Source organism: Vigna umbellata, chromosome 1 (assembly GCF_029865625.1).
Source record: "Vigna umbellata cultivar VRB3 chromosome 1, Vumbellata_1.0, whole genome shotgun sequence".
Taxonomy (NCBI): Eukaryota; Viridiplantae; Streptophyta; class Magnoliopsida; order Fabales; family Fabaceae; genus Vigna; species Vigna umbellata.
In genome coordinates this window covers 24,598,316-24,611,379 of record NC_142165.1, presented here as the reverse complement: position 1 = coordinate 24,611,379, position 13,064 = coordinate 24,598,316, and the positions used below count along the sequence as shown (strand labels likewise).

Below are 13,064 nucleotides of genomic sequence, written 5' to 3'. Positions count from 1 at the left end.
AATCTTGTCTGGCACCTCAGAGTTCAAAGCAACTGCAGGACTTAAATTAATAACATGCATTGATGTAAACAATGTCTCACCCCAGAAATGCTTAGGCAATTTTGCTTCAGAAATCATACACCTAACTCTTTCAATTAATGTCTTATTCATCCTCTCTACTAAACCATTCAACTAAGGAGTTTTGGGAGGAGTCTTCTCATGTGGAATACCATACTTTCTACAATAAGCATCAAATAGTCCACAATATTCACCACTATTGTCAGTACGAATGCGCTTCAGCTTCCTGCCTGACTGCCTCTCAACCAAAGCATGAAATTCTTTAAACTTGTCCAACACTTGGTCCTTTCTCTATAGTGCATAAACCCAAAGCTTCCTGGAATAATCATTAATAAAAGTAACAAAGTAAAATGAACCACTAAAAGATTTTACCTTCAATGGGCCACAAACATCAGAATGCACTAATTCAAGGTACTCTGACTTCTTGGAAGGATGATGCTTCTTGAAGGATACTCTGATTTGTTTACCAGTCATGCAGTGAGAACATTTCTCCAACTCTACACTCTTCAATACTGAAAGAACATCCTTTTTAGCTAAGCAGTTAAGTCATTTTTCACTAATATGCCCAAGCCTTCTATGCCACAAAGATGACTCCATATACACGACATTCACACTATCTTTAGCAACCAAAGTTTTTGTCTAGTAAAGCTTATAGTTTTTCTCCCCTTTAGCCACAATCAAGTTACCTTTGGTGAGCTTCCACTTTCCAGAACCAAAGTGGTTATCAAATCCACCATCATCAAGTACCTGCACAGAAATCAAGTTAAAGCGAACATCTGGAGCATATTTAACTCCTCTAAGCAACAACTGCATCCCCATGTTGGTTTGCAAGTGAACATCACCAACACCAATAACCTTAGACACCCCATCATTACCCATCTTCAAAACTCCAAAATCACCAGGTGTACAAGATTTGAAGAACTCCTTCCTGGATGTAACATGTAGTGTAGCACTACTATCAATTATCCACATGCTCTCATTAGATACAAGATTAATAGTGTCATAATCACGAAGACAAATAAGGTCACCACATGTAGTAGTAGTAACACGATCACCATCATCAATATCTTTATCTCTTTGCTCACTCTTTTTGTCTTTGCTTTCTTTCTTCAACAAAAAACAGTTCTTCTTTATATGCCCTGTTTTGTGACAATAGTGACACTCCACATTCTTGTACCGAAACCTGGACTTGCTCCTGCTTTTATCTCTACCACTATTTTGTTCTTTCTTTCGATTTCTCCCCCTATTCTCTATGATAAGCACTTTTGAATGAGATGAAGTACCATGTGTTTTCTTTCTCATCTCCTCATTAAGAGCACCACTCTTTGCCATTTGTAAAGAAATATCACCATTAGGGGTAGCACTTATCATGGAAACCCTAAATGTCTCCCACAAATCCGGTAAAGAGTTTAATAGGAATAAGCCCAATAGATCATCATCAAATTTTATACCTACTCCTGCTAATTGATCATAGCGTCCTTGAAATTCACTCAAGTGATTTGAAGCAAGAGTTCCTTCCTTGTACTTCAACTTCACAAAATTTTTCAACAAGTACAATTTATTAGTCCTTGACTTAGAAGCATACAAGGACTCAAGCTTATTCCTTAGGATTCTCGCATGTGTCTCATTAGGAACAAAATTATAAACATTATCATCAACAAATTGCCTGATAAATCCACATACCTGTTGATGTTCAAAATCTCATTCTTCATCTGACTTGGATTTAGGCTTATTGGAAGCAAAAGCAGGAAGGTGCAAATTTTTCACAAATAGCAAGTCCTTCATCTTGTCTTTCCATAGGTGATAATTTTATCCGTTCAAAAGAATCAATTTTGTATGTGCCTCCAGCATTCACGCAAACTAAACAATCCCTTAAACAAAGAGTTCTGATGCCACTCTAATGCGGGAAGGGCCAAAAAATATAACAACTTAGAAAAAAGTAATAACGCAGCGAAAGTTCAATCCCCCTTCTTGCGAGAATCTGTGAGGAGCACCAAACAAATAGAACAAAAATAGAATCCAAATCACAAAGAGACACTAACAATTTTTAACGTGTAAAATCCCTCAATGCAAGGGTAAAAATCACAAGTCGTCCAGACCAAAGAAAAATCCACTATGATCAATAATAGGATACAAAAGAGTCTCCAATAATAACACCAAATGGTGTGTTCAATAAGCCAATTTAAATAAGCACAAATGCTTACAAATGAGAACAGAGAAGGTGAAAATTCTCCTAAACAGGGCTATTGGTGCAGGACCGATTTCTCCAGATCTAGACCTCTGATTGACGATCCGAACAATTAGAATGAAGAACCATATGTCTGGAACCTACTGTCCAAAAATCAGCTCGATCCAACAATGAACGAATTCACAGCGATGAAAACACCAATGCAGGTTTAGGGTTATGCAGGAATAACTTTCTCTCTTCATTTTTCTCTCACTTGGCTTTTGCCTCTCTTCAAATGACTCTAATGTTTCCTACTAATCTGACCCATCTCTATTTAACCTAGTGAGACATAAAGGTCCACATTATTTGAGCCTATTCTCCACATAGGAAGGGAGCCCAATAACCCAACACTTTTCACCGTATCGTTAAACCCTTTCTATGTATTTCAGACCCAAGTCAATAATTGATGTTTTAAGAACCAGAGCACAATGGTTTGAGACTTGTCTAGCCTGAATATATTGTTTACAATCAAGCCACTGCTCTAACCATTTTGAGGATACCAAAACTTATATGTTCTGCTCATAGTAAGTTATGTCTCACTTAGGGTGTGTTCACTTTAAATGATTGATTTGGGGGAGAATGGGTGGATGAATTTTGAGGAGATTTGAGAGTGAATTGATTATTGTTTGTTTGAAGAGATTTGGAGGTGAGTGAGAATGAATTTTGAAGTAAAATTTGCGAAAATTAGTTTAGAATTTGACCAATGTGACAAATAAAAAAATTGTTTAATTGATAATAATTAAATATTACTAAAATACCTTTAATAGTAAAAGTAATATAAAATTGTAATTGTTAATATTATATATAATTGTAAAAATTATTATAGAAAGAGAAAAAAATAAAAATTAATTTTTAAAAAAAAAAATATAATATTATTGTTTTTATTATTATTATTATTATTACTATTATTATTATTATTATTATTATTATTATTATTATTATTATTAAAATCACAGGGATAATATAATAAAAATACAACACTTTTCTTCAAATATATGCTAATACGAAAGATGTGAGTTGATGAACGATCCCGCTTTTCTATCTGCAACATCAACTTCATTTCCTCTAAAGTGAATAGAAAAGTTTTTTCATCTTCTTAAATTCCATCTACAATGCAATACATTCAAGTTTACTGATCCGTCAAAAACGGTTTTCATGTCCACGAACACTTTTATGAGACAGTTATAAACTAAAATTTATTTGCAATATTTCACAATAAGTAGAAAGTTATATTTTTTATTTTGTATGAACCAATATTGGTTTACGAAAAAGGTTCTTCAGTTACTTTTATCTCTGATAAGTTTTTATGAAAAAACTTACTCACAGATACACTTATTTTTATCCTTTTATTTATTAATTTATATAATAATAATTTTTTAACAAAAAAATTGAATCCTTGCTAGTAATAAACAAAAAATAACATGCTTATATAAGAAAAGTCAGCATCTAAAACTATGATACTCATTTGCTAGTGTAATAGTATTATACGGTAGTGTCAAGAAATTCATAGTGCCGTATTTGGAATCGATAATTTGCTAAAAGCATGACATTTTGAATTTCGATATAGAAGTTACTATTCATTTCCAATTTTGTGAGATACAAAAGGAAAAGAGAAAAAGAAAAGTGTTGTGGATTTGACAGAAATGTTACACTTGACCAAGTGTTATGACACATGTAAAATTTGAGGGCGAAGACTATGACAACAAGCAACGAAATATGATTGATTATTCACGGCTTGCCCCATTCTTCCCAAAACTACGTTCAGAGGGTATCAGAAAAGTCCTTTTAGTATATCATCTCACGAACAAAATATTGAAAGGACTGATTTTTTTGTTTCGTAGTGTCTTTAAGTTCATGAGTCATTTGCTTTTGTAAACTATCTCTTCATCATCCACATCAAATGCTGGATTACAGAGGCATTTGAAAAGTCTACCGAGACCCTGCAGAAGAAAGAATAAATGTGTACGTATTTTCGTAATCAGAGTATCGTGAATACATGGTGGTATAAACATAATTTTTGTGATTAGTTGTAAATATTTCCACATATACCTGCGTGAAAAAGGGAGTTCGATAGGAAATTGCTCTAGGCGATTCATCGTCTGAAGAATCAGAAGTGCTTCCTTCGTCATCAGAACTAGCTGCAATCTTCTTCCTCAAAGTTTCTCCTTTTGGATACTTGTCCTGAAGGAAGCATTAGTTTTATCAGCAAACTTGATGATGGTAACTTGCTTTGCGCCCTTGTGGGGCACGAATCTGGCCTTAAAATAATATGCAAATTGCAAAGAATTTATATATGAAGACACAGATTCACTGTTATATTATGAAAGGTACATAATTGTCTTTGATTTTCTTTTATGTATCTAAACATTTTGAAGTTTACCTAGTGTCAGAGACAGATAGATATCATGCTTAGACCGTGGGGAAAGGGTGGCATGGGGCAGAGCATCGTGCAGATAACAAAAGTTACACTGAAACAATGTTTTAGTGATGTAGTATATGTTTTCATGGATCTACTTTAAGAAATTGTTTATATCTCTGTAATATATATATATATATATATATATATATATTTGTCTTATTTTAAGGGGGAAACCTATAAAACTATAAAGTTTGCAGTATGAGTATTTCTTATAAGTACAAAAAAAGGAAGTATTTCTAACAAGCAGCAAAAAAGAATTATTTCTTATAATTAAATATTTTCATTTTAGTTCACTTTATATTGAAATATATTCATTTTAGTATTATTCAGAAAACATTGGAATAGTTTTATATTTTCTACTGGTCACGTCATCGTTAACATGACATTATATAATAGAATGAATAAATATTTAATTGGAATTAAAGCAAACCGATATTTTTAAAAGTATAAAACGAAATCAGTCATATATTATAGGAATAAAATGTTATTTTACCCAAAAGTTATTATGAAGAACAATTGACAGCATATATTCAGAGAAACCTGAAAGCTAGTTGCTAAGGTAACTGAATATGCACCTGAAATATCTTCCCAAGAATTTTAAGAGCAGTAGCCCGAACTTTAAGTTCCTCTTTCTTGACATTGTTTTCCTTTAGCACCTGCAACGATAAATGTATGAAGAACAATATGCTAGTTAGCCATTTCACGTCTTTTGTTCTGGTCGCAGGCGATAAAAAAAAGAAGTCATATAGAATTCATTATAACTCGTCTCGGACTATGTTAGGCTTTACTGTCTCAGGCTTTCTAGCTAACATACTATTAACCATTTCAGCGCGTGGAAATAGTAGTTACTTTTTTGCTCCAAGAGCTTCATTGTATCTGGATAAACGACAATTAATACAATAACATGTGTACTGATCAACTATGAAGCTACTAAAGTGCATCCCTTCGTGTTAAATAATTAAAATGAGTTATGAACTCACCATTTGACACACGTGTACAAGGGTAACTTCTATGTCCACTACATTTAACTTCCACAAGGAACTGATCAATGTGTCCTTATTGAGGCGAATGTGAGAGTCAACATCATTTTCAGGGCCACTACTACTATCCATTTTAAATTGCTTGCGGATGTCTTCTTGAAGCTGAATTAACTGATAAGCACCTAAATTGCATGTGCTCAATAAAATTAAAACATCATTTGAAATAGCTAACCTCAGGAAATGCAACAGACTGTTAAGTGAGGCTTTGGTAATGTAACTAACCTTTAGCAGCTGTGAGTTGTGATTTCCAGAAATGTCCTTTATTGCGTACCCATTCAGCCAAAAATGGCACCCCAAGATAAATGGCCTTTTTCCCTAGTTCTTGCGCTGCCTGTCTTGAATATATGTAGCCGATGGTATGTAACATGTCAACTCCAAATGCTGCATTCAGAGACAGCGGAGACTAATCTAATTGATTATGTCATCGATAAATAACATGCTACGAACAATTATTCATGATGTCAGTCTTTACTATGAGATTCTGTACCATCTATCATGAGGAAAACCATTCGAGTTTTTTTTATGGCAAAATGTCTGGCCTAAGTCGTTTAAATTTCAATCAGAGAAATGTTAGGAGTTTCATGGGGCATCCTCTGTTTAAGGTTCAACGTTTACAACATTGAATGATAAGCGATGGCATCATGTGGTTCGTCCCAAGTATTACAAATAAAGGCAGCTCAAAGTTCACTAACCAGCACGAGAAAGCCGTCTTGCTTCAGATTCTGCTCGTAGGAAGAATCCCTTTTTGTCACCACGAACATATTGGGCAAGATAATCTTTCAAATTTCTTGCTAGCTTTTCTTCCCTTTCTCTTTGGACAGCCTATATGAAATATAGAAAATGAAGGTAAAATTAAAAGAAAATGAAAACCTCTCGCCGCTTTTCTCTCAAATCAACTATATAAAGCATAGCTAAATTGTCAATGTCATTGTCTATCACCAGCTGATGCAACAAGGTTAAATGAGTCCAAGAACTTAATGAAGTGGAATGGTTATAAAATCGTCTATTTATATACTCAAAGTCAAGGGAAATATTGAACAAAAGATCCAGAAGCAATATATGACAGTAGGGATTGTGCACATATTTCAGTTTCCTAGCAGAAAAATCAGTGATAGAGTATAAATGATTTTTTACAAGAGAACAATATCAAATTAGGAAATTGTCGAATATGTAGAAGCTCATAATTTTGGTTTACTATGGCAATAACACAAATTTCTGACACGACCTGCCTTTTCCTTTCAATTGGAGCAACTTTTGTTTATCTTAAAATCACGATTTATCATTAGTGAGACGTTTTGATTCATTGATCAACAAAAGAAAATGTGAATTTTATTAACTTAGAAGTCAATGCTGAAGTAGTGAAGATTAATTTGATGTGTTTTGAAGAATAATTTTACTTTTTTTATTTTTTGTAGTTTGATATTAAAAGAGAAAGGTGCGAAAAAAAACTCACAAAAGAAAAAAAGAAGAAAAAAGAAGGAAGTGAGTTAGACAAAAAGAGAAGAAACTTGGCAAAAAAAGAAGTAACTTGGACAAAAACAAAGTGACTTAGACAAATTTTTTTGTCCATAACCTCTCACCAAAAAAAAGAAGTAACTTGGACAAAAACAAAAAAGTGACTTAGACAAATCTTTTTTTACTGATAACCTCGTACCAATCAATCGAATATTAATTAATATGTAATCGATCGAACATTACTTAAAAACGGCTATTCTGTTCAAAAATGAAATACAGTGAGATCGGGAAACCTATAATTGAAAACGATTATAGCAACCTAAAGGCCCAATAACGTTAGTTTTTTTTCTCTAACAAAAATCACATTAATACAGCCAAAGGAATGATGAAAAGTTAATGTAAAACTTTCTTGCCTTTAACTTCTCATTCAGTTTATCAGGATCCTCACTTTCATCAGCAAGCTCAGAAGAAGCCATTGATGCCACAGCCAGATGCCCTATGTAGTCCTCAAACAATTCACTTCCAAAGAGCAGGGCGAAGACAGCCATGGGGTCAAGCATAGTTTCCCTGTCAAGGAATCCATTCATTAATGTATTAAAAGAAAAACTTCTTCAGGGAAGATCACAATTAAGATTAAGGACACCTTTACTTTTAAATGACTTGTTTGATCCTACAATCCAAGTTAAACTCCCTAAACCCTAAGTCACTGGACCAATTCTAGCTGATAATTTAGGAAGCTTTCAACTTATCATGATTTATTTTTTAACTGTATTTCAATTATAATTTACGAAGCTGATTAAAATGAGTTTACTAAATTAAGGTTTTTCTACAATTAAATCTTTTGTTAAATAAATAACTCCTTAATTAAATTATTAATACCAATGAACCCTTAAGACAATAAAACAGAGCGTATACTGATCCTCTTTTGATTTTTATTTATTCGACCATAGTCTTATTATTTTCTTACTTTTCTTTCTCTTTATGACACATGAGGAACGAGGAATTTGCACTTTCTTAACCCAGATTGTACTCTTAGTCAAGTCAAGGTAAGATTGGGGCTCAGATGTGTATTCACAAATTACAATGACTATTATGTGCCAAAAGCCTTGGGTAAAAGTAACATTACCATTGAACGCTAATCAGGCCTAGTATTTCTTTCTTTATTTTAATAACATTCATCACAATAATTAAAGCTAATCAAATCAGATTGTTAGCAAATACAATGACGTTCCACAATGGTATTTAAGCTGAAAATCCTCATCATCATAAGTACCTCGATACAGAATGCTTCCCATTTTGATTGTACGAATTCCTCTGAACCGGATCACTCAAAACTTGGTAGGCTTCACCCAATATCTGCTAACACAAAAAGTTAAACATATACTTAAAAACATTACACGAATACCTGTTCACAAAGTCCTTCTAATATAGAAAAAACAGTTTTTGCATCAATTGATTTATAAAATTATTTTCATATAATCTCTTTAAATTATTATTTTCAATTTACACATAACCTAATTTTAACTTATAAAAAAACAATTTTTTTCCTGAAAATATTTATAAAAAAATTTCTCCACACAAACATAGTATCTTTTTTCTCTAACCATAATATTAAAATAGATTATATACTGTGGAAAAGCAATATAACAGTATTTAAGAATGTTGAATCATCATTATTACTATTATTATTATTATTATTATTATTATTATTATTATTATTATTAATTGGAAAATCCCTTTGATATGTTTTTTACATAGTTTAAAGCAATTATACCGCAATATATGATTGTATGAGTGCATTACGATTAAATTATAGTTAAGCGTGAGAGATTGCAGTGGTGGAGTGGAGCTACCTGGAACTTCTCGGCAGCGCGAGGATCGTTCGGGTTTTTATCGGGATGAACTTGCATTGCCTGTAGCAGTAACCAAGCAATTAAGAAAATGAGAAAAAAGAAAGTTAAATCAAATCAAAGCAAGAAGGAGAATAGTTAGTTGAAGTAGATTGAATAACCTTATGGTAATAGGCCTTGCGAATTTGGTCTTCGGAGGCAGAGGGAGCGATCCCGAGGATATCGTAGTACTCCGTTTCCTTGACCATGGTGCGTGGCAATACGCAAACCTGAGAAGAGAAGCGAAGAGGAGAAAGAAAAAGAGAAAGAGAGAAGGAAAAACGAATGGAAGAGAAGGGGAAGGGGTCACGAGGAAGTGTAGGCTTTACAGTTCTGATGCGCAATATTGTAATTCACGGGAAGTGCTTTTTCGCGGGAGAAAACAGTTTTTTAAGCGCATTGTGTCCCAGTGACAGTGCCTATCTCATCATCATCATTTTCGTTTCGGAATACAATCAATAGATGGAGAGTGGCTTTTGGAGCTGTCTGTGGGCCTTTCCTTTTGGACTTCTCAATGCTGCTTTTTTCTCTCTTCCTTCTTTCTTGGGCTTTCAGGATTTCGGAAATACTTTATATCAAAATTGAAAATGGAAAATAAAACTGTTTTTTCTTTTTCTCTGCCTGAAAGTTGCGTCATCATTTTGTGTATTGGTGTCAGTGCACCTTTTTCGATATCATCTGGACCTGAAGACTATAAAGAAAAGAATTTTGACAAAAAAAAAGAAAAAGGAAAAGAACTTTGACAAAGAAAAAAGGAAAAGGTCCTACCGGGAGTCGAACCCAGGTCGCTGGATTCAAAGTCCAGAGTGCTAACCACTACACCATAGAACCAACTGTGGACAAATTCAACACTACAAGTTATTTATAACTTAACCTATAATGAAACTCCAATTCAATACAAGTTGAACGATGAGTTTAAGTAGAGTTGCGAGTCCCAGTAAAATCTTTGACGTCATGCAAATTATTTGTTAATATAATTTCATTTCTAATGTTTCTATAAATTTTAGTTTATGATTTTAAATGTAGAGATTATTAAAAGTTAAAGATTGTTCAAATGACTAAGTATTTATTTGACTTTTTTTTTCCTAACGCATTTCAAGTTAATTAAGTTTAGATTTTTAAAAAGTAAACAAACTCTCTTCCGCCTGTCATAGTTACCAAAATAGAGAAAATATGCTGCCTATTCAACCCTAAGATGACATCTTAAAATCTTTCAAATTTTATTAAAACTTCGAAAACACACCAACTAACAAAGTTTTAAAATCATTTCATACTTTAAATCCATTATAAATGTACCATCTCATTATAATAATATAAAATTACTAAAATAAAATATTACATAAAATCATTAAAAGAAAACAAACCTATAAAAGACAATATCTCTATATGTAGAACTATTTAACAACCCATCTACTTCACCCTCACCTCTCGCGGGAATATCTGAAAAGACATTTCACTAAATTCACACAATTTAGATAATCATTCCAAAAGAGAAAAACAACCTACAAACAAACAACACAAAAGCAAAGGTAAGCTAGTGGTAAAATGTAATATAAAGAAATCAATGCAACAATGATAAGCATAGAAAAACGAGCACCAAAATCGAATGAACCAGAACCCCACCGACTGAGGGTTGGTTCTTGCCTTTTAATTGAAAGAAACACAGGGTACAACGTGCTACCTCTTCCAAAACTTCAGCAATAGAAAGAAATACATCCAAGAGAGAGAGACTATTCAATCATTGCCTATCTCCTAGAGGCCACTACATTCCCTTTTGTATCCCTTATTTCTCCACTAAAAATCCTTCAACCGTGTGCTCACCTTTCTCTCTCTCACGTGCTGTTGTCTACCACTAGCTTCTACAGCAGGTGCCAGGTGTCCTGGGTCTCTAACTAACTCATCCTCACCCCTTATTTCTTTTGCCCATTTTGCCCCTTCAGTATCAATGTTCTTCTCACACATTACATAAAACAATTTATCATAATAAAATAGCATTACATGATGTATTACACTTCACACAATATAAACATCCATCTTAATCATGCAACAGACTTAAACTTGATCATCCATATATACTATGAATATCAAGCTATGATAGTTCGTGTACTTGTAATGGTGAATCAGCTGACGCACCCCAAGCTACGATATAAGGTTAGTTCGTTATCACTTGCCTTACGCCAAGGTAAAACCCATAAACTATGACCTCTTACTACTTTCATCACATACCTTACCTCTCTCTACTTGAGAATAAGTGATCATTAGAGTGTTAGGATGAACCCCAAGATTGAGCTTCCTATATTCATACTTACAATATTATAGGGCACCCACCATGTAACTTCTCCAAGAGGTCATGGAATTACGTCAATCAATAATTCACTTAAACAACAACATACTTATCACCATCCTAATATTTTCCACATAATCATATACATATATTTCACATAAATAAGGTAAGAAATCACATAAAACCATTACATATACATCAATACATAAGAACCAGTCCAATAAGAACCACTAAACAGTACAAAACCCCCTTTAAAATCATCCATACAAAAGTAGCGCTCAGCCCAAGAAACTAGTGCTCAGCGTTACAGCCACTGGAAAGTGGCACTTAGTCCCAGAAACCCGACGCTCAGCCCTAGCGACATTGGAAAGGGGCGCTCATGGGGCGCTCGAGGGGTGCTTAGCACCATATCAATTGAGTGAACATTGTTTTCATGGACTTTGATGCACTTGACTTGTTCTAGTGATCAAATTGATTCCTTACACCCTAGAATTTATATATTTAGAATTAAAATAAAATACTCATTTAATTATTAAACCCGAAATTAGGTGCATTAAGTTCATTTGACAACTCCAAAAATGCCTAAACTCAAAACAACACTTTCTAACTCAAATTTCTACAAACTAAGAGTCTTAATAAGTCATAATTGACTTAATAACATATCCCAACACCTTAAATTCATTACAACCTCTATACTTTAGATCTTCACTACTTAAAACCTCGAAGTTGAACTTAAAACATCATACAATAACAACATACATACTCCATACTAGATTTCATGTAATTCAACCTCTAGACAAGTCTTATATAACCTAAGAAAGGACCATGAACTTTTGATTTTTCTCATTTAACCCTTATCTCAAAATCTCAATTGTCAAAACCCAAAAATGGACTTAAACTCTTCTAAAACCACCACATTGACACTTCTTTGCTTATCAGATTTTCATCAACCCAAGACGTTAACAAGGTTTAATTAACATGAATTAAGACCTAATATTTCACATTTCTGACTCCTACCATTTTGTTAAAAACTTGCCCATCAAAATCCACATTTTGATTACAAAGCCCACAACTTTGATGACTCTTCAACTCTTAAACATTCCAACCAAGTTAATTCATCAACACAACATCATAACATACAATTCATCATCACAACAGCATCAAAAATTACACCTCACCTAAAATTAATCATCAATTAATCAAATATACTTACTTAAACGAAATAATAGTAACATAAATATTCAGATTATGATTTAATCAAATTATTATACATGCAAGCACCAAAATTTTACAATAAACATAATTTAAAGATAAACAACTAGTTTCCCTTACCTTACATTGAAGTTACGAAACTTTAAGAATGAACACATTTTGCTCCGCACAATGATCTTTAGAAACACCTACGAATCACTAAATTGTGGTAGAAAAGACCTCTTAGGACCACAGATTGACAAAGAACCAAAAAATGAACACCAATGATATATGCGTGAGATTTCCTAAGCATGATCATAAAAAAAACAAAAGAAAAAAAAGATAGAAACTTACTTACTCCAAACGAAAAACTAATTGGGTAGAAATAAAGATTACTCAGTTGTGATCTCATAAAAACTTCCTGGTCGTTAAACAAATTATCAAGAAGAAAGACTTCATAAAGAGAAGGAAGATAAAACTAAAAAGAATAGTTTTAGAGAAA

The 13,064-nt window shown here is 33.2% G+C and overlaps 1 protein-coding gene and 1 non-coding gene across 2 annotated transcripts; both read right to left on the bottom strand.

Moving 5' to 3' along the window:
- Positions 1 to 3,802: 3,802 nt before the first annotated feature.
- On the bottom strand, positions 3,803 to 9,494 carry LOC124836520 (DNAJ heat shock N-terminal domain-containing protein). Its single transcript, XM_047311691.2, has 10 exons — positions 9,210 to 9,494; positions 9,052 to 9,111; positions 8,472 to 8,554; positions 7,612 to 7,765; positions 6,436 to 6,565; positions 5,966 to 6,124; positions 5,684 to 5,865; positions 5,279 to 5,359; positions 4,334 to 4,465; positions 3,803 to 4,224 (listed from the first exon to the last, which is right to left on the bottom strand). Exons 1-10 carry the CDS (start codon positions 9,294 to 9,296, stop codon positions 4,144 to 4,146), a joined length of 1,149 nt encoding a protein of 382 aa, XP_047167647.1. The 5' UTR covers positions 9,297 to 9,494; the 3' UTR covers positions 3,803 to 4,143.
- A 352-nt stretch (positions 9,495 to 9,846) lies between these two features.
- On the bottom strand, positions 9,847 to 9,918 carry TRNAQ-UUG (transfer RNA glutamine (anticodon UUG)). Its single transcript has one exon. It is a non-coding gene; the product is annotated as a tRNA-Gln (tRNA).
- Positions 9,919 to 13,064: the final 3,146 nt, after the last annotated feature.

Bases quoted from the DNA above. Each gene is read 5' to 3' on its own strand.
- LOC124836520 (XM_047311691.2), bottom strand. From the start codon at position 9,296: ATGGTCAAGGAAACGGAGTACTACGATATCCTCGGGATCGCTCCCTCT. The intron at 6,566-7,611 runs GCAAGAAAGTTT...TATTTCATATAG, and splicing joins AACTGAATGAGAAGTTAAAG to GCTGTCCAAAGAGAAAGGGA. The intron at 4,225-4,333 runs GTATATGTGGAA...TTTCTTCTGCAG, and splicing joins GAACTCCCTTTTTCACGCAG to GGTCTCGGTAGACTTTTCAA.